The sequence below is a fragment of the Cheilinus undulatus genome, linkage group 10, assembly GCF_018320785.1.
Source record: "Cheilinus undulatus linkage group 10, ASM1832078v1, whole genome shotgun sequence".
NCBI classification, from domain to species: Eukaryota; Metazoa; Chordata; class Actinopteri; order Labriformes; family Labridae; genus Cheilinus; species Cheilinus undulatus.
Genome location: NC_054874.1, coordinates 33,312,658 through 33,331,854, shown reverse-complemented (window position 1 = coordinate 33,331,854; position 19,197 = coordinate 33,312,658). Strand labels below are relative to the sequence as shown.

Sequence of the window (19,197 nt, the reverse complement as noted above, 5' to 3'; positions counted from 1 at the left end):
GAAAAAGAGACAGTTTCAGATGTGTAACAATAAGAAAAAAAATTTAAAGGAAGGCCGAGTGTCCTAGTGTCCTCACCATTGTCAACGGAGATATCAACTCCGCTGTGTGCTGCTTTGAGCCAGCTTGTCATTTCCTTCAGTACTGCAATCTGACTGCGAATCACAATGTCTGGCTTTGTGATGTCCACGTCCACGTCAGGGTTTGAAACCTGATTAGCCAGCCCATTGCCAATGACAACTGACTCATACCTACATAGAGTTAGAGTCAGTGAGACCAAGTACATAACTGTCTTATCTTGCTTTACAGACAATAAAATTCAGATCCTGCATATGCATAGTGTCTATCTCACCTGCTTTTTGCAGTTCCATTCCAGCACTCATCCCCAGGTGCAATCCTCTCTCCTGCACACACAGTCTCAGGTAATGTGGACCAAAACTTCTTTGCATGTTTCAGCTTTTTCTTTACATCACTTGTCTGCACAGAAAACACAAGTGAAAAAACAAAAGTCAGTTAAATTTACATTAACAAAAATATACCTGAATGTGCTCTGTATTTTCTTAGACCCTGTTCAACAATTTGTCCTTCGGTATTGAGCAATCATCTGTGGACCGCACAAAATTCAGGTGGAACCAGCAGGGACCTATCATTTTTCACTCACTTCCACAACCTGCTGAGGTGATTAGGGCCCCAATCAGCCACATCAGATTTGTTTGTAATGATGTTACCTAATGAGTCTACAGCAACATGGCCTTCTGTCAGCATTCAATGAAGGAAAAGGGGGCACTAATGTATGTGGTTAAAGTGAAAATGTTTGTGCAGATATTTTAGTAAATTTCTAGTTCTTTTATGTCATAGTCAACCAATGTAAAACAAATATGGCCCTTACTATTGACAGGTTGGGTGTTTTAACTGTGCACAGGGCACCTTGACCCTCTAATAGCAGTGATGTTATGAAATCTGAAGGCCATGAATAACAGGTATTCGTGAATATTTCTCCTGGATGTAAGTGTTGATCTTACTGAAGAACATTTAAAACCAAGTGTAAATAGCTCTTACCAATCGATCTAAACTGGTGCCAGCTGCAGTAGTAGGTCTCGCATCAGGACTGTAGGGGCGGAAGCGGCCGGTAAAGCCTGTTTCTTTGATAGAACGAGTGGAACGGAAAGCCATACTTGGTTTTGGCTGACCACATCCTTGGAAAACCTTCGAGAAATAAAGAAAAGAGTTGAGTGACTTGAACATGTTGGCTTTACTTACATAATTTTTTAAAAACACTGTTAAGTATTACTGACTTTTTGAGACACTTGCATGCTGTTCTCCTGCATGTTCATGATTGCTTCGGAGATCTTCACATCAATGGGATCCATGACGGACTCAAAATTAAAGGGGCCTTCAAGCCTCTCAGCTAGACTAAGCATGGCATCTAAAATCAAAGAAAAAAAGACATAAAATCAAAACAAGCACATAAATAAAAAAATCTTAGTTCTCTTCAGTTGTGGTTGTAATATAAATAGCTGCCACGAGGGGGAAGCAGATGCTAAAGAGCAGATGATTGTTAACCAGCTAGAGTGCTTATGATAGCGGATCAAAGCTGCTGCACTGTGAGGAGGGAGCAGAAACCCTTCACACTGTAGTAGTTTCAGCAGACTGGTAGAACACATGTAGTAGACACTTGTAGTACACTATTTTGTCAGTTTACGCCTTTGCAAGTCTACTAATGGCTACAGACGGTGACTTTTTCCTCATGATGTGACACTTACCAAGAAAATTGTTCCATTCTGTGTCTAAGTCAGCCTGGTTGGCCAAACACCCACGCAGCACGTTCAGACAGTAATTCTGGCAGGGTTTTAGGGCCACTTGGCCGGAGCAGTAGGGACAGTACAACATCTTCATGGCAGCTCGCACACAGCTGGGAGATGCACTGACCTGGAGGAGGCAGGGGGCAATTGGCAGTCTGTTATTGCAACAAATGCACTAACACTTGTCCAACACCACCTTATGCACACACACAATGAAAAGTCTGCCATTTTTTTTCAAATCCAGTATTACAAAGCAGAATAATCTAACATCAACGAATGATCTGCTGCAGTGACAAAACCTGCCATACCAAACATTTAAGGTGGTGTATGAGAAACCGTAATAGTGCAGTTTATCTAGGAAAGACATGCAGTAAGAAGACTAGTGGGGAGACTGGACAGGGCACTCAAGATCAGCTCTTTAGAGATTGGAAGCAAAGTAGCTGCTTTGGCATTTCTTAGCAAAGACAAAAGCACTTCTCACTTACCGTAGAAACTTTATTGACCACTTCTGGCATGAGCGTCAGGCCGCGTACAAAGGTGCGTGCAGCCACAAAGGCCCGTGTCAGTTGGATACGGAGCTTACGGGGTACATCGCCGAAGGGCTGAAGCTGTTCTGTATGCCGGCTGACACACTCCATGTAGGAATCACTGAATTCATACTGTACATTGACCAGCCGGAACATCCTTTCCAGGAGGTCAGCCCAGAAGTCTGACAGCATAGAGTCCAGGTTGACAGCAGCACTTCCAGATATGTAGTACTGAGTCAAGGCCTCAAAAAAGTTTTTGAACAACTCTGCATTCTGCACATACATCATCCCGTAGGTTCGCACAAACATGTTGTGCAATGAGACCTCTGCGTTTTTTAAAAGCTCACGGAAAAACTCTGTAAAAAAGACAAAGAGGAGAGTAATTAGTGTGATGCCTAAACAAAAAGCTGCCAAAAAAGCAGAATACACAAAGATATCTCAGTGACATTAAGGCTATGGATTTAGGAAATGTAAAATGACACGCACTTAAAAAAATCTTATGTAAATATAGTTACTGTTCACATGACTACAAAAGCCTTGGTCTGAGCAAAGTTGCAACATTGCAGAAATGCTGTTGCTCAGGGTAGCCTGTGCACAAGTAGCACTATTTGGCTTTGGAAAAATGTTTGGTATTACTAATTTAGATTTGTTCACTTGCACAAATAGTAAAAAAAATAAACGCAAGAAAACAGTTTGAGATCAGTTTAAGAGAAATATAATGAGGCAGCTCACTGAAAAAATATGTCTACTTTTTTTAGTTTAAGAGCAAAAGTAGATCAATTGTCTTGATTTTGATCTTGAATTTGGAGAAGACACTCACAAAACTGCACACATTTACATGGAAATCAAAACTTAGTCCAATTATGAAACTCATGCAGAGTGAATAAACAGCTAACATAGTTGACAGCTGTCTCTTAAAACAACAGGTTACATATTAGTCAAACACAAACATGAGCATGGATGCCTGCTACTGATCAGGCCTGTAGATGTCCTAAATTCCTCCTTATTTCAATTCACAGCTGATTACCCACATTTTTTGAAAATGTGTTTGTATGGATATTTACGATTCCTGTTTGTGACCTTCTCAGACCAGACTATCTAGAATTCAAGATAACTCCAGAAGAACCACATCCCTTAATATTTCTACCTGAATGTGACATGGTAAACCCAAAGATCTTGACATATAGTCACACCGGCAGTTTTGATTTCAGACCCAAACCTTGTCCCACTGTCCCTACTTGAAATTAGTAGTTGGATCTTCCTCTTTCTCTGCCTCCATGTCCTGACATTCAGTATTTCAACAGAAACAGTTTAAGCTTAAAATCTCAGATGAAAGGCAAAGGAATGTTCTTTGGGAAGAAATAGTTGCTTATGGGATGAGAGGACAGAAGCAGGAGGGGTTAAAGGTGGAGCTAGAGCATCTCTGTCAGGCTGAACAAGTGCTGCTGCTGCTCTCCTCTGTAAGCTTGCCATTCAGCAGAGATGTCTCTCTACATCAAGCTGCTTCAAACTGACCACCATCAATGGCATTTTTCTGTTGTCACATTCCATTCGCCCTCCTTTCTCCCAGCTTCTCTTGGACTGTCCTTCAGAGACAATTTCAATAGGATTACTGAATAATGACACCTCCTCCCCTCTTTCCCTCCCCGTATATGGACATGTACCCCCCATCCAGGCTTGCATCTCCCTCCCTCTACTGCTTTCACTTCATCAGTTCCCTCAGCGAGCTCTCTTCACTAGAGACAGGGAACAATGACCTACTTCATCCCAAGGAATGCCCTTCACCCCCCTCCCCACTTTTTCCCCACCCTTAATAATCCAGGTCCCCCTCTTCTACAGACACCCTCTCCTTGCCCCCAACTTTTTAATCTGTACAAAAAGAGAATTCCTCATAGTATCCTAAACATGCTTCACATTCAGCCTGGCATGCACATTTACCCATTTTTACTCATCTTTCTGTCTCACTCATTCTCCTCTCTTGCCAAACTTTGGTCCCACTGCAGTTTCTCTGGGTGTTCTCTGCTAAGCTTTGAAATGTTAAGCTCCCATGCTCTCACAGAGGGAGTCACTAAATGCTCCTTGCCACCAGTACACACACACAGTCTCCTGGTAGCACTGTCACTTCCACTTCAGACTGACACACTGAAAAGAAAAAAATGAGGTAGGGGAGGGGTGAGGGCAGTTTGGGGCGGGATAAATTGAGGGCTTTTTTAACTCCAAATCCTCACTGTGTTGCCAAGGATACCGGAAACACTGCAGCCCCTCCATTTACCTCCCCATCATCATGCCCCCCTCCCTTCCTCTAACACACGCACACACAAATATACAAACACAAAGCCAGGGGAGACAGGGCACCAAGTTCCACGCTCCATTGACAGAGATGAAAACAAAAGGTCCACCCCCCACCCTGGAATGTCAGAGTTGCCACAAGTTTAAAGTCAGTTAAAGGACGGAGGAGGTGCCATGGAGAGCAATAGGCATGTAGCAGGAAGACAACTCTAAACTTCTTTATTTCCTTTCTACAGTTTTTAGAGGTGTAATGCTTGTATGCTAAACAGTTAAGCCCTGTAATTAAGTCAAAAAACAAATGGTTAAAAGAAAAGTGGGCTGAGCAGGATGTGTATCAGTGGGTCTGTAATCATTTTTAAAACATAAAGCAATGCCTTCATTTGAGGCAGGCCAACATATCATGTTTTAAAGATATGCTAATGTATTTTCAGACAAGAAAATTGGTATGACAGTATGGTTTATACCAATACATTATAGTTTTTTAAAGTAACACCAAACTTTTCTCAGCAAAGTTGAATGAATTTAACTAAAAAAAAAGATGTTAAGCCTATTGCTAAAAAAAAACAGAAGGGCCAATACCAGCAATATACTTTTTGACTACATCATCTTTTTAAAAAGCTTAGTCTAAAGGGGAACTACAATTGGCTCATATTATAGTAGGATTATTTTTTTGTTGGATACCCGTGTGAAAGCATTGAGATGAAAAAAGAAGTCTTAAACACCACCTACTCCCTTATTACCATTTTCATCCATTTTTCCAAATGTTGCTAACATTTATATATTTGTACCATTTAGATGTGCCCCCTCCTTATTGGTTAAAAAGTATGACCGATTAAGTCTCTGTACCTTTTGATTCCACTGATCAATTAGTTAATGGAGATTGCACTATTTTGTGACACGGGTTATATCCTTATTCATCTGGGAAACCTCTCAAGTGTTTGGGTGGGGTGGGACTTTTCAAAGAATTCTCGAAAGGTGAATGGACAAAAGTTCCAACACATTTATTACTAGCCAGTCAGAGCAGTGAGGCGAAATGGGATAGTTAGCTTGTACATCTCCAAGAGTAATCTGAGCCTGGCAGACAGCTACTGTTGCAGGCTTTTAACAACAGAGCTTGCCATTATATAAAACCAGTGTGGAGGATGGTTGGTAGAAGTGCAAATGAATCTCCTCTGCCACACACATCTTTTACGTCATGAAAAGCTTTCAGCGCTGTTCTTTTTGCTCTTTGTTTTATAAAGAAATGTAGTCCAGTTCTGATAAAACTGCCGCTATAACATAGCAACAGCTGAGCTAAACTCGACACCACCCATAGCTACTGTCTCATTTTCCTCAAAGTATGCTGATTGGTCAGGTCTGTTTTCAGACCAGGCACAAATGTTTCAGACTTGAGCTTTTCAAAATGGATTTGCCTGATGGCAGATATGGAATCAGGCCAATCCAACTGCTTTGCAAGGTTAGTAAAACATAAGGAGTAAAGAGAACTCCTGTCTCTGTGAGTGTCCCTCTTTTCCTTTTCCCCTCCTGTTTTCCCGTCATCATGTTCACATGTTGCAAAAACAAAAGACTCAATTATGAGTGCAGATCTTAGTCTAAATCCAGCACAAGAATGGGGGAGCTGACCTATCTCTGTCCACTCTTCCCTCCTACTTCCTCTCAAAAAAGTTCACCTGCCCCTCACCCCCCACCCAAGGCCCAATAAACTAGGGTCCTCCTAATCCCAGCCCAGGCAATAATTGCATCCTATTTGTGACAATTAGTCCCTGTGCTTCTCCCTTTTCTTGGGAGATAGGATTTTGTCCCTCCTGCTGTTGGACTTCAGTTCTTTGGAGGGATGTCTCTTGTTGCTTGTGTGTGTATAGACAAGGGGCCTTAATCCAAATGCTTAAATTCCAGACATAGGCTTGCTTTGCTAGATGGGGTCAGTGCAACAGGACAGACAGGCTGAGGCCAGGACAAACACAGAGAGAGGGGAGAACTATTTCTGGCCTAGGTCTTAATTAGCCTTGACTCCTCGCTCCAGACGCATGATGAGAGCCTACATAATCACATGCACCACTTCCTGAGTTTGTGTCTGAGTGCATTTGTTGCCTCAGTTTTTATGTACAGTGACGGCTGTGTTAATATCCACATAACTACTTCTTATTTTATGTGTCTTTTATTAAGAGAACTGTACAGGACAAGTGAGAGGCACGAAAAGAGCAATACTATGTGGAAGACACAACAATATGTGTTAAAAAACATAAGATGGCAAAACAGCAAAAACAGAAAGAAGCAGGAACCAATGGCATTATAAAATCTTACGTTGAGAGTGTTTAAGTGTTTTGAGTGTTTGTGCACATGCATTTATTTTTGGCATGTGTGCACCCTTGTGTGTTGGGGGGCAGCAAAAAAATGAAGTGGTTTAAAGATAACTTAGGAGAAACTGAATATTTAAATTTAAGGAGATTGGGTACAATAAATTAAAAATTATATTTCTTGATTTGGTTCATTTGACTTTAACCTGTTTCTTGTAATTCTTGTTGTTTTTATGAGATGTAGAGTTACCCCCACCTCAGTCACTCCAGGCTCTGTGAAGGGTGCTGGCTAATGGCGTCACTCAAAATCCCAGAGACCCAGTCGAAAGTGGTTTGTTCATGTGGGTGAAGTTGCATCTGCCTATTGTTATTTCAAAATGGTATTTAATCTTATACATTTATGACGTTTATATATTTTTATTATTATCATTAGAATTCTTACCATCATTTTTCTCCTCTTTCCTATTTTTTTTATCCCGTTTCTCTCAGAGATGCACAGATGAGAGGATGGGGAGGAAATGAGTCAGATAGAATACAGATATTGGTGATATTCTCTCTTTCTGCACCTCCCTGTTCTCACTTTTCCCCACCTGAAGCTCTTCATTTCCCACATTTCTCTCTGCATCTCCCTCTTCTCTCTTCTTGTTTTTCCCTACCCTCTACCCCTTTTCAACTCCAACACAGTTTTGGAAGATGGTTGTTCAACTAATAAATTAAAGGGAAGGTTTTACTTGCCACTGTAATATTGCTAAATGTTGCTTTGTGCTAAGCTCATAGTGTTGAGTTTTTATAATAATGTATCAAAGAGTATGATCTAGACCTGCCCTCTTTGCAAATACTATACAAATAAAGTCTGACTGATTGATTAATTCATTTAGACAGGGGGTGAATGGATGTGATTAATTTAAATAAATAAATAATAAAGTGAAAAATGAAGGGGAGGGGATTATTGAGCAATGACAGTATTGGTGTTCATGTATGGTGTATGTCTTGTGCTTTAATAATAGTAATATTAAGAGTCATAAAAATAGTAACAATTACTGTTTTAAATGTAATAATGATCATATTTAATATGCACCCACTTCTTGTGAGCAGTTGGATGACATCACGATTGTGACCATCTTCTTCAGTAACAGTAACAATGTAACTTTGAGCACTTTCTGTGCCAGTTTCAGCGATGTGAAGTGCCTCCTTCTAGGTGTCTCAGTGTGACTATAGGAAATAATAGGACAGAAACCTGAGCCTGTCACTGTATCCAGCCAGAGAGATGGTCTAATGGCCCAGCTGGAAAAGAGCATAGCAGGCCTTTGTAAAAAGATCCCACATCTAACAGTTCAGACACAGCAGCTACTTGTCTACAGTGATGAAGAGGAGCACAAAGGGGAGGAAGGTCTAGGAAAGGCAGGGAAGACCTTAGCTACCTTTACACTGCCTCTCTTTTTCGTGTCTGTTACGCCTTCGTTCTGCAATGTTCTGTATGAAAGCGATCATTCCGCAATGGGGGGGGGGGGGGGGGTCGATCTCGCTCCACCTCTGATCTGGATCAAGAGGTAGTATCAGAGCCATAACAGATTTTTCCGCAACGAGTGTGAAAGGACGTCATGGCATTCCACAACGGCGAGCGCACGCTGCTGTCTCCATAAACAGGAGATTTAAAAACCAGCGCGGTTCAATCGAGCGGCATTTCATTGGAGAAAACAACAGTGGGATAAAACAAAGAATGATGAGGATTAACTGGAGAGACTGCGAGGTTAGAGAGCTGATCACACTCTGTACAGGAGAGAAGAGCAGACACATCTCTGCTCACAGCAGCGTCTGCAAAGTTCCATGCTGTGTTCAAGTGAGCTCGGTACTCTGAAGTTTCCGACCTCCGACGTAAATATGTGTGCTGTGACACTGCTTAAAGTCGGACATCCAACTCAGAAACATGGAGGAAAAAAGGTCTATTGGATCTAATTGATCAAAATGAATGTTCATGTTATTTTCCCCATATTTCATTTAGAAAATACAATGTTTTTAACTGAGGAATCCGAAGTTTCGAGTTTCATTGAAAGCAGCAGCTCGGGCAGCGGCTGCCATCTGATTATGGGACGCCGGGGTGTGTGTGTGTAAGCTCGGGCATGCGCGGCTCTGTTACACCTTTGTGTGAATTGCTTGTTGTGGAACAGAGACAGGCATTCCTTTTCACCTTTATTGCAGAATTTCTGTTTAAAAACGGCTGGAGGGCTGCCCCCTGCTGGTTAAAAACAGGTAGGTGATCAGACTATAGACCTTATTACAGACATGGTCTGTTAAGATAATTATGTCATAAACGCATTTAAAGTTTAAAGAGTATTAAAATCTAAATAAAGATTTTAGTTGTGATTGCTAAATATAATGGCATAATGTAGCCTTAAATATCAGTCCAAGAAAACTTTAAGCTATACCAAAAGTTTAAGGTGTGGTTTTTATTCTTCATACATAAGAGAAATACTTTTGGACAAATATAGTCCTCGTGTCAGTTCCACAAAATCAAAGTCAGAGAGTTATTTTAATGTTACCTTCTTGTCATTTTTCAACAATGACACAGAAACCTATCTGTTTCTTTTCATTACTGATAAATATTTCACTACCAGAAGCATTGATAATCTATAATCAAAGCATGCAGTGGCGAGAAATGTTGTTTTCATTCCAAAACCATTATTTGATTTAAGTTAATTTGATTTGATTTTTTTAAAAATGCAAGGGATAGGGGAGGGATAATGGAGGTCAGCTGTGACAGCATCTCTAGTGTCAATGCTGGGGTTAAATGATATGCATTTGAAAAACATTAGCACACGCTCGAAGACATGATGGACATATGGAAAATTTTTCAATCACTCTATAAACAGAAGTATTCAATGTAAACATTTTCTGTAGATGAAGTCCAAAAACACCACAAATTATGCTACACTGAACTGCAGTAATAATGAGCTGTAGCAGAGAAACAGAAAGTTTTAGGGGCAAGGAGAGGCTTTTAGGGAGTGAGGCATGAGATGGGGACAAAGGCCAAAAAGAAAGAAGAAAAGGAGGGGTGGGCCAGCTCGAGCAGCCACTGCATTCCGACACGTCACATTCCTGTCCACATCTGGCTGCAATACACACAATCCCCACTGCTGACTTTCCCTTACTCCCTTTCACAGACACAAGATTTGGAGGGAGACCTGCATATAGGCAGATATCTTTGATGCATTTTACCATGCATATATCCACCCACAATAAACCGATATAATAAGGAGAACTTAAAATTAAAACTTTCAGTCAACAAAGTAGAGAAAAACACAAACCCTTTAGTGTTAAACTTATTCAGCACCTTCTCCAGCAGAGCTGGACTAGTGGCACTGATGGAAGGCTTAGGGTTGTTCAAGCTGCCCCACTTCCTTGGTGACTCAGCACTGCTGTGAGTTTCCATGCACTCCCAGGGAAACCTGATCCTAATATCTACAGACATACACACATGTGCTCACACACAGAAGAAAAGGAAGTACAGGGAAGACTAAATCTGAAGATCAGTGTGGTCCGTCTCACAGCTTGCATGCCTCTCTGGAGAGAAGGGAGCTGGTTGGTGGGGGACCACGCTGTGTGTGTGTGTGTGTGTTGGGAGGGAAATGAGGCAGAGAGTTGAGAAGTTTAGAGACAGGTGGACAGACTAACCAGCAGACCAACCAACACAGACGGGCTGTCTCCACTCTAGGCAGAAAACTGGCAGGTGGAAGCGTCCATCAAAAATCATGTAACACCAAAACTTCTTACTTGTTAGCAGAACAATGCAGCCTGAAAAGTAGATTGCATTTGTGTGTTTGTGGGTGTAAGTATGTTTACTTACTGTCAAAGTGGTCATGCCTCTGTCTGAAGGTGGATTGTAGATTAGTGCTAAGCTTTGAGACAGGAGCTTTGATCTCTGTGTGGCTCTGCTGGCTCAGCTTCTCCTCCATCTCTACTGTGCAGCAAGAGTAACCCTGCGGACACACTTTCAAGGGAGCTCCTGGAAGAGAAAGGCAGAATACAGACTAAGAACACTGATATCAAAATCATTAATCTTCTACCTTATGGAGACTTCACTTTCACTAATTGGAACTTGTTTACAACACCCATTAACACTTTCTTGTTCTTGTTTTTGTGGAACAAGATCTTTTTCTAAAATAATTATCAATTAGGTCTGCATAATTTGAGAAAAAATTGCACTGAAGATGTGAATTAAGTTAAATAAACCAGTATTTCAACTTCATTGAGCTATACCTTTCATCTCTTTGCTATTCTTGCCTGGAACAAACATTTTGCTGTGGAACATGTTAAATGGTCAGCTGTGTCCTCATCTGTTTAAGACATAGTTTAAGAATGAATCAAAATTATACACAAACTACAGTTGTCTTTCTTATAATAGCAATTATTTAAAGCCCAAATATTGTCTTTGACTTCACAGCTACAGCTAACTCTGTCAATAGAGTTTAGATTTAGGTCAGGGGAGGACTGATGCAAAATTGCAGCTGCAATAATGTTTTGTTTTACATGTGGCTGTTGGGATCCGGGAGAACACAGGGATCTTCTCACTACATTCAGGCACCAACAGCTTGTTTATTTTTCCCCACAAGCTAGCATTAACTGACTAAAATCCTGTGTTCATGCATAGGCTGCTGCTGTTGCTATCAGGGTTTCAGTCTGACATCCCAACACTTGCTGAAATATTTACCCAATCTCCCAGGCTAAATTGGCCAAAGCATTACTATATACTCCACTTAATTTAAAGCAATACAAACATAGACTGTGTCAAAGCGTGTCAATCTAACAAAAGTTAACATTAGATTTAAAACACACAGGGGTTTGCCTGGTCTTACATCATTAATCATTATCAGTAATTTACATTCCTTTTAAAACCGTCCCCAGTGTATTGTGAACAGCTTTTCTGGGCCATCTTTTTGGTGACTCTAAATGACAGATTTAAATGTAGGTCTGAAATGTAGCTATTGCATCTCAACCATTTTCTGTGGCATTTCAAAGTTGTTCACATTATACCTGTGTTTAAAATGAAACACTCATCATCGAACTACTGCAAAGTAAGACTTCTCCTCTAGACTTTTATCTTTACTTGTAATTGGGAAAATATTAGTGGTGTAAAGATAACCCGATATGGATCGGTTAACCGATCTTGACGTCAGTGGTTCAAGTGCATCAGACCACGGAGCCCTTAATTGTTAAAAATGCGGCACGAACCGGTTTTAACATCAGAGATCGGTTCACTGAGGCACTGCGTGTTCTCATAACCGGTTCCGCCATGTTCTGGCTCAGCGTCTGTAATTTCGCGCGACCCACGGTGACCTTTTACCTTTTACCTTTAAACAAGAGTTCCGTTCGCCGTAGGTGCTTGCCATAGAATTATACATAGACGCCTCATTGACTGTGTTTTCCTGGTGCCGCTGTACGTCAACGTGTCTGCCATATTGCCAGAGGCAAGACCGTTCCATAAATAAATACAAGTTTATAGGGATGAAGGGTTTTGTTATTATTTGAAATGTTATTCCATGTGATCTTGTCAGCCCCACGCAGCACAGGAGTGAGGCATCTTGCTCAGGAATGCCTCTAGCAAAATGGCGGCGGCGTTGACATACGGCCCACTGTCCAATGCGGCGTTTTCATATATTCTGTCTGGGTGCTCACTAGGTAGCTGGATGTGTTTCACCAGTCGTCACCTTAATGTCGTTCATTTACAGTTCTGCACCTCAGGAAAAAGTCACGTGGACTTTATATGAAGGAAGGATAACTTTCAAAATGTCTGCCTGTCTGTACGCTTTTTGAAAAAAACGATTAAGAAGTACGGCAGCTCATAAATCTCACCTGTTAAGACGGCGGAGCTAAAGTGTAGCTAAGATGCTAATGCTAAATGTAGCACAAACAGACGTGAACAGAGACACTTTTCCGAGTTAAAACTCTTCAGTTATCACCATAACAACAGCCCCTTTATTCACGGGGTTTACAACCGTAACGTGTTGCAGGGAGTGATTGATTTGGTGACATAACCAATACATCTGAGCCCACTGATATGATATTAAACAGAGAGGACTTCACTGAGCTGGAGATCAGTTGTTCTCCAGTGAATTAATTCAAGGATGGAAACAACCAAGAACGATCAATACACAGAGAAAGGAAATGGTGATGGTTTTGCGACATGTAGACTGAATATTCATATTAAGAGGAATTATGAAAGGAAAAAAATGTATAGAAAACTGTTTTAATTTGACTGTTTTAAATATTCTTTTAACCCCTTGTTCTCCTGTACTAGCAGACACACAGAGCTCTGTCTATCCAAATCTCCTTGTGACTTTAAATTCGTTTTAATTTTTGCTTCTTGGGAAAATTTGATATTTAGTTTGTACTGTTATTGGGATTAATAATGCTTAGGAATTACAAGTACAGAAGGACAAAGATGTACCAGTAAAAACTCATTTAATGTTTATCTCCCAATTTAATGTCAAAGTAAGACACCTGGGCACCTGGGTGTGATGAAAACTTCCTTAAACATAATTTCAGAATGTTAGTATAGGAGGCCTGGCATTTAGTCTGCTTTATAAATAAGATCAAATAAACATATATTACTATGATAATCTTTTTTTGCTAATTTTGTTTGCTAATTTTTGTAATTATTCTTATTTTTAATTCTATAATCAGATTGTACCGGATCGAATCGGACAGAACCAAATCGAATCGGATCAGGCCGAATTGTTCTGTATTTAATAAATCATCAGTGAATCGAATCGTAGTCTGTGAATCGAGATTCAAATCAAATCTTCTTGAGAAGGAGAGATTCACACCCCTAGAAAATATTTTTATTTAGTTTTATGTAGATTTCATGTCCCTGGTTTTGCCAGTAGAAATGTCAGTCCCAATCCCACTGCAAACAATAACATCCAGCTTAGTTTTGCCTCAGTATACTTAACATTAAACTATCAGCCTATCATGTTTGCTCCCAGCATGTCTGTCACAGCTGCTAAAAAGTTCAGAAATTAAACTACAGGATCAGAGGTTACTCATAGCAATACAATTAACCAAACAGGGCACAAGAGGGAGGGATGCACCCTTGTGGCACTAACCGGACCCCTCAGTCTGGGATCAGGTCCAAATAAGCCCAAAGTCATTCCTTCTCTCACAGTGCTCACCCCCGCACTCATATCTCCCCCCTCTAGCCCTCACCCATTCCACACAACTTCCTCCTACACTCATATGTATACACAAGCACACACTCACACATTACCAGGCATAGATGGCAGCCCTTAACTAAACACATTTACACATCACATCACTTCTCAACACATGGCTCTTTGTAACAGCATGATTGGAGTTACAAGGAGCAACTCACTCTCTCTGTGTATCTCTCTCTCACACACACACTCACACAGACTAAACTTTTAGGTGAAACAGACAGCTAGTCTCTCCTCCAGTAGGGCCCCCTGCTAGCCCACAGCACAAGCACACACTCAGAATGGTTTGGTGTCCATATGGAAAATAGCCCTAGTTACCAAAGTACATAAATAAAAGCGATATGGTCAGTACTTCAAAGAATATCTGTACAAATGTCCCATTGTAAACCTGGAGGATCAAGTCTCTGAAAACTCAACATTCTTTGCTAAAGCATACTTTCATGAAAACATTTTCACAGCCAATATCTCAAACCCCTGGAAGACAAGAGTCTGGCTGGAATGCAAGAGAGTAAACAATTCACAAGAACAGTTAGACCCTATAAAAACACATCATGCCAGAGTTTGTGTGACATGTTTCAGCCTAAGTGTTAAACAATATGCAGCATCAGTCCATGTGTTCTAGATTCCTCTATCATCCCTGGCATGAATAGTTTTTGTGTGATGGATAAACTGGCTCTCACTTGCCTCATAGGGTTCTTTTAGGGGCCACTCCCCATTCTAGCCTTCCACGTTCTTTAAGAAGTAATAAGACAGAGATAGAGCAAAATAAATACAAAGAATAGGACATTTTCCATTTTTTCTGGTCAAAACAAGAGAGCAGGGTCTTGTAAACAAACATGTGACTGTGTGCTGTGGTATTCATCAGTTCTCTACATCTTCTCTGCATCTCCTTTGTGGTAAGACCACCATCCCCTTTAAAGGGCTCATAAAAAAAGTCACTTCCCTTTGACATTGTCCTGCCTCTCACACTCTGTTCTCAGAGGAAGGATGGTGGGGGAGGTGAAAACACCTCATTGACAAAAACCAGATTAGAAACCTCACTGCCCCCTTCTCCAGCCATCATGTGCCCCTGAACCAGACAGACTGCTGGGTGCCCCAACCTCCACCTCGACTGCCACCACCCTGCAGGCTTAACCAGCGAGGTCAGGGGTTAACAGCTACTCCTCTGAGAAAGGTCCTGTCCTCTGACCCCCCTCGTCCACCAGCCAGGACATCCACCACACACAGTAACTCACCCACCACACCCCAGTCACTCCAATAATATTACCAACACACAATACGAGCCCCCCACAATCCGCACATCAATCAGGGGCTGTGAAAGTCGCAGACACATGGAAAATATATAAATAGAATCTCTAACACTCATGCATGGCAATCTTTAGTCATAAAAGCTGCCCGGGATTATTTCTGTAGCTTTACCTCTGAACTCTGGACATCACTAAAACTTATCAGGGAGCCATGAAAGAGAAAATGGTACATGTCATGAACACGGTCTGTGGCTGAACAAAACAACTGTGCTCTCATGCAGGATATCACCATTTGAAGTAATTAGATGACAAACTGTGTGCTGCCAATAGTCAGTCGACACACAAATTAAATCTTAGTGGAATAAAAGTAATTCAGAATGCTGAAAACAGGAGCACTTTAACTTTAAAGCATGTAAAATGTGTAAAAGTGTTCCAAGTTGGTCCAAGCATCCAGCATCTTAATTCAGTACAGGCCATAATTGATGGGATGAAAGGGATGAAAAATGCAGAGCAACACTTATGAATACAAAGACTGACTATCAGTCAGGATCTTATGGGTCCGCTGTATCATGTAAAGGAAAGTCCTGCCAGTAAAGAAAGGGGTAACGGGGTTCTTGTCTGTCCTGTACCTCAACCTGTCATATTTAATCACATGAGCTAAACCTATTGTCTTTAAATGAACACGTTTCCTCTAGAGCAGGGGTTCTCAACCTTTTCAGCCCGCGAACCCCAAAATAAAGGTGCCAGAGACTGGGGACCCCCACTGTACCTGAAGGTGGCTGAATACAATCATGCATGTTCAAGAATTACGGAAGGGGGGGGTCTTTCTTGAGGCCGGCAAAATCATGGTCCACTGTAAAGTTAAACTGTGGTATTTTAAATCTAACCTGAAAGTTAACCACTTTGATCAAAGAAACACATTTTAATTCATTTGTGTAGTAAGTAGCCCTCTTAAAAATGTAAATCTTTTGGTTAAAAACAGAAGTAAAATACATTAAAAATAGCTAAAATGGGTTAATAATGGCAAGAAATGGTGGGAAAGGTGGTGAAATTGGATTTTAAAAGTAGCAGAAATGGGTTAGAAATGGCAAAAATTAGATGAAAGTGGCAAAAAAAATAACCAAATAAATGGCAAAAATGGTTGAAGTGGCAAAAATTGGCATATCAAGTTGTAAAAGGGGATTCAGAAGTGGCTGAAATGGTGTTAAAGAGGCAAATTAGGTGGAAATTTGGTGACATGGGAGGAAAATTGATATAAACTGGCAAAAAAAGGGTTAGCTGATGCAGAAAAGGTCAGAAATGGGCAAAATGGGCATAGCAAATTGTGAAATGTGGCTTAAAAAGTGGTCAAAGGGGTTAATAGTGGCAATAATGGATCAACAGAGCCAACAATAGGCAGAGAGTTGCAAGACTGGGGTACAGAAGTGGCAAAGACAGGCAGACAAAAGTGGAGGAAAGGGTTTAAAATGGGCAAAAAATGGGTTTTAAGTTGCAAAAATGGGTTAAAATTGATAAAATTGGTGGGAAAAAGTGATAAAAACAAGTTAAAATTTGGCAAAATTGGTGTAAGTGGCAACAGTGTAATTTTAAAAATGTTCTTAGTTTTTTTAAGGCATCTAGAGACCCCGTCTTAGTGTCTCCCGACCCCAACGTTGAGAACCACTGCTCTAGAGGTTCAAAGTTTCTGGCATAAAGATGACTCAATTTAGAGACATATTTATCAGATCTTGTAAGCAGCCTCGAACAAGTTCAGGAAAGAAGCATGGTTTGAAGCTAAAACAAGACTGCAAATAAGCTGCATAGTTTATTTCTCAAACAATGCACAAATTCATTGGTTTAACATCAGTATCAGCCTCTGTTTAAAAAACAGAGTGAACAGATATCAGTTATCTATGTGTATCGGTTGCATCCAGACATCTGGCACCTTTAGACCAGAATCAAACAAGAGATTTTATACTGAGCAGAAGAAGTGACCAGTTAGACTATCTCTGATCTGTCATGTTCAAACATGTGAGAAAAATTTGGAATACTATGAGTCTGACACCAAAAGAAGTGATGAAAAAATAACTGATATTATTATAGGCAAAACTGTTACGTTAAAATATCAGTATTGTCCATTATTTTCCATCCAGTGTTATTAAAAACTACCTGTGATTGTTAGTTCAGCCTGTGACTGAGTCAAGTCCACTTTATTTATACAGCAAAACCCCTAGGTGGACCAGAGTCATTTATATGTTGAAAGGTAAAACTATAAACAGAACACATCAATAAAAAGATTTAAATAGTGAAATAAATTTAAATAGAACATAGTAAAGTTATAGTAAAAGTAATGTCAAATCTGTCTGGATAGAACATTCTCATCTTACAATGAAAGGAAAAGAGAAGAGATGCGTTTTCAACAGTGGTGGTATAATAAAAATAAAACAATGAAGAGGAAAACAAAACATGATGAATAACCTTACATCTTCTGACTGACCAAAAACATGGGCTGTAAAATGCAAGTTAAATCTGTGCATTTTATAGCAACACATCATGTTTATGATTTATAAAATGTGTGTGACATTAACACACAGTTTTTAGTAAGTATCCAGCACTGTGGCTACTTGTGCAAAAACACTACTCGTGTACGCCAGACAAGGATCACAGGCTAGCTTATAAACACATGGTGGGACATTTTAACACATCCTGGGCAGAGCACTTTCACACACTTGCAGCAGGTTCTTTATAATTCTAAAAGTCCAGTGCTTTAAGAGGGCTAGTGCACACCAGTACACAGTACCACCACTTCTAATTTTCTACCCTTGACGTATCCGGACTTGTGCCAACGTACCAGCAACTGGTGAGAAGTGCTGGTGCGTGCCCCTGTACTTTCTTATTGCTTTTATGGATAATTCATAATAGCTTCTAAAAATGCTCTGCCGAAGCACTCTTCTCATTGTGTGTTGTGACATTGGTCTCTGTGCAGCCTAGAAATTGCCATGAACTCATCAGTCACTGTGTTTTGAAAACCAGAGTAAAGAAATGTTCACATCTCCTGGACAGTCCATTACTAGCATGATGCAGCCCGCAAGCAGCAGTACCTCTGCCAATGAGCTTAATGCTCCACTAACACCTGTTCCTGCCGATACTGCCAGTGAACAAGATATAAACAACATCTAACTCATTGAGTGCCATTGATGTATACATATGTATAGGGCTGGCACTCAATGAGTTAATAACAATAACATTACGATAAATGAATTGCCACAATGCTGGTCAAAGGATCATGGGATGTATTTTTTCTCCCAGATCAACTGAGTTATGGCAAGGAATTAAAGTTTGGGTGTTAGGTATGGGGAAAAGGTAGCTCGCAAACACAGCAGGGACTCAGGGTGTCAGTGAGTAGAGGGGCTGTTTAATCTCTACACTTGGTGCTGACAAGGCAAGACTACTACATTTGAATGTCAATATTATTTGAATTTTAACATTTATTTTTATATGCATATAACTTTGTTGTATTGTTTGATTTTCTATTTTTTTTATTTCATGTTTTCATACCATGGATTATTCCTTTGATTTATTTTGGGGCTTTCTGCTTTAATTTAGAGAGGACAGGACATTAAACAGTGTAGGAAATCAGGAAGAGAAAGTGAGGAATACCAATACAGGTGTTTGAGTTGGAAAAACAGTCGAGAATAATGCTCACCAAAAAAAAGGTTAACAAAAGAATTACTAACAGTTAATGATTACAAGATAAAATATTTGTACAAATTACTTTTATGAAGTAACTTTATAATGAATTACTTGGACTGCAAAACTTCTTTAGTTACTTGTAGAAAAAGGAATC

The 19,197-nt window shown here is 40.3% G+C and overlaps 1 protein-coding gene across 2 annotated transcripts in view; it reads right to left on the bottom strand.

Moving 5' to 3' along the window:
* gpc4 (glypican 4) overlaps positions 1–19,197 on the bottom strand; it is a 46,005-nt gene that overhangs the window by 2,943 nt on the left and 23,865 nt on the right. For both annotated transcript variants that reach the window (XM_041797532.1, XM_041797533.1), the window contains 7 exons: positions 10,758–10,916; positions 2,286–2,683; positions 1,762–1,927; positions 1,294–1,424; positions 1,058–1,204; positions 351–475; positions 77–249 (listed from right to left, as the gene is read on the bottom strand). In XM_041797532.1, the coding sequence (XP_041653466.1) occupies positions 77–249; positions 351–475; positions 1,058–1,204; positions 1,294–1,424; positions 1,762–1,927; positions 2,286–2,683; positions 10,758–10,916 (1,299 nt within the window). The remainder of the gene's footprint in view (positions 1–76; positions 250–350; positions 476–1,057; positions 1,205–1,293; positions 1,425–1,761; positions 1,928–2,285; positions 2,684–10,757; positions 10,917–19,197) is intronic.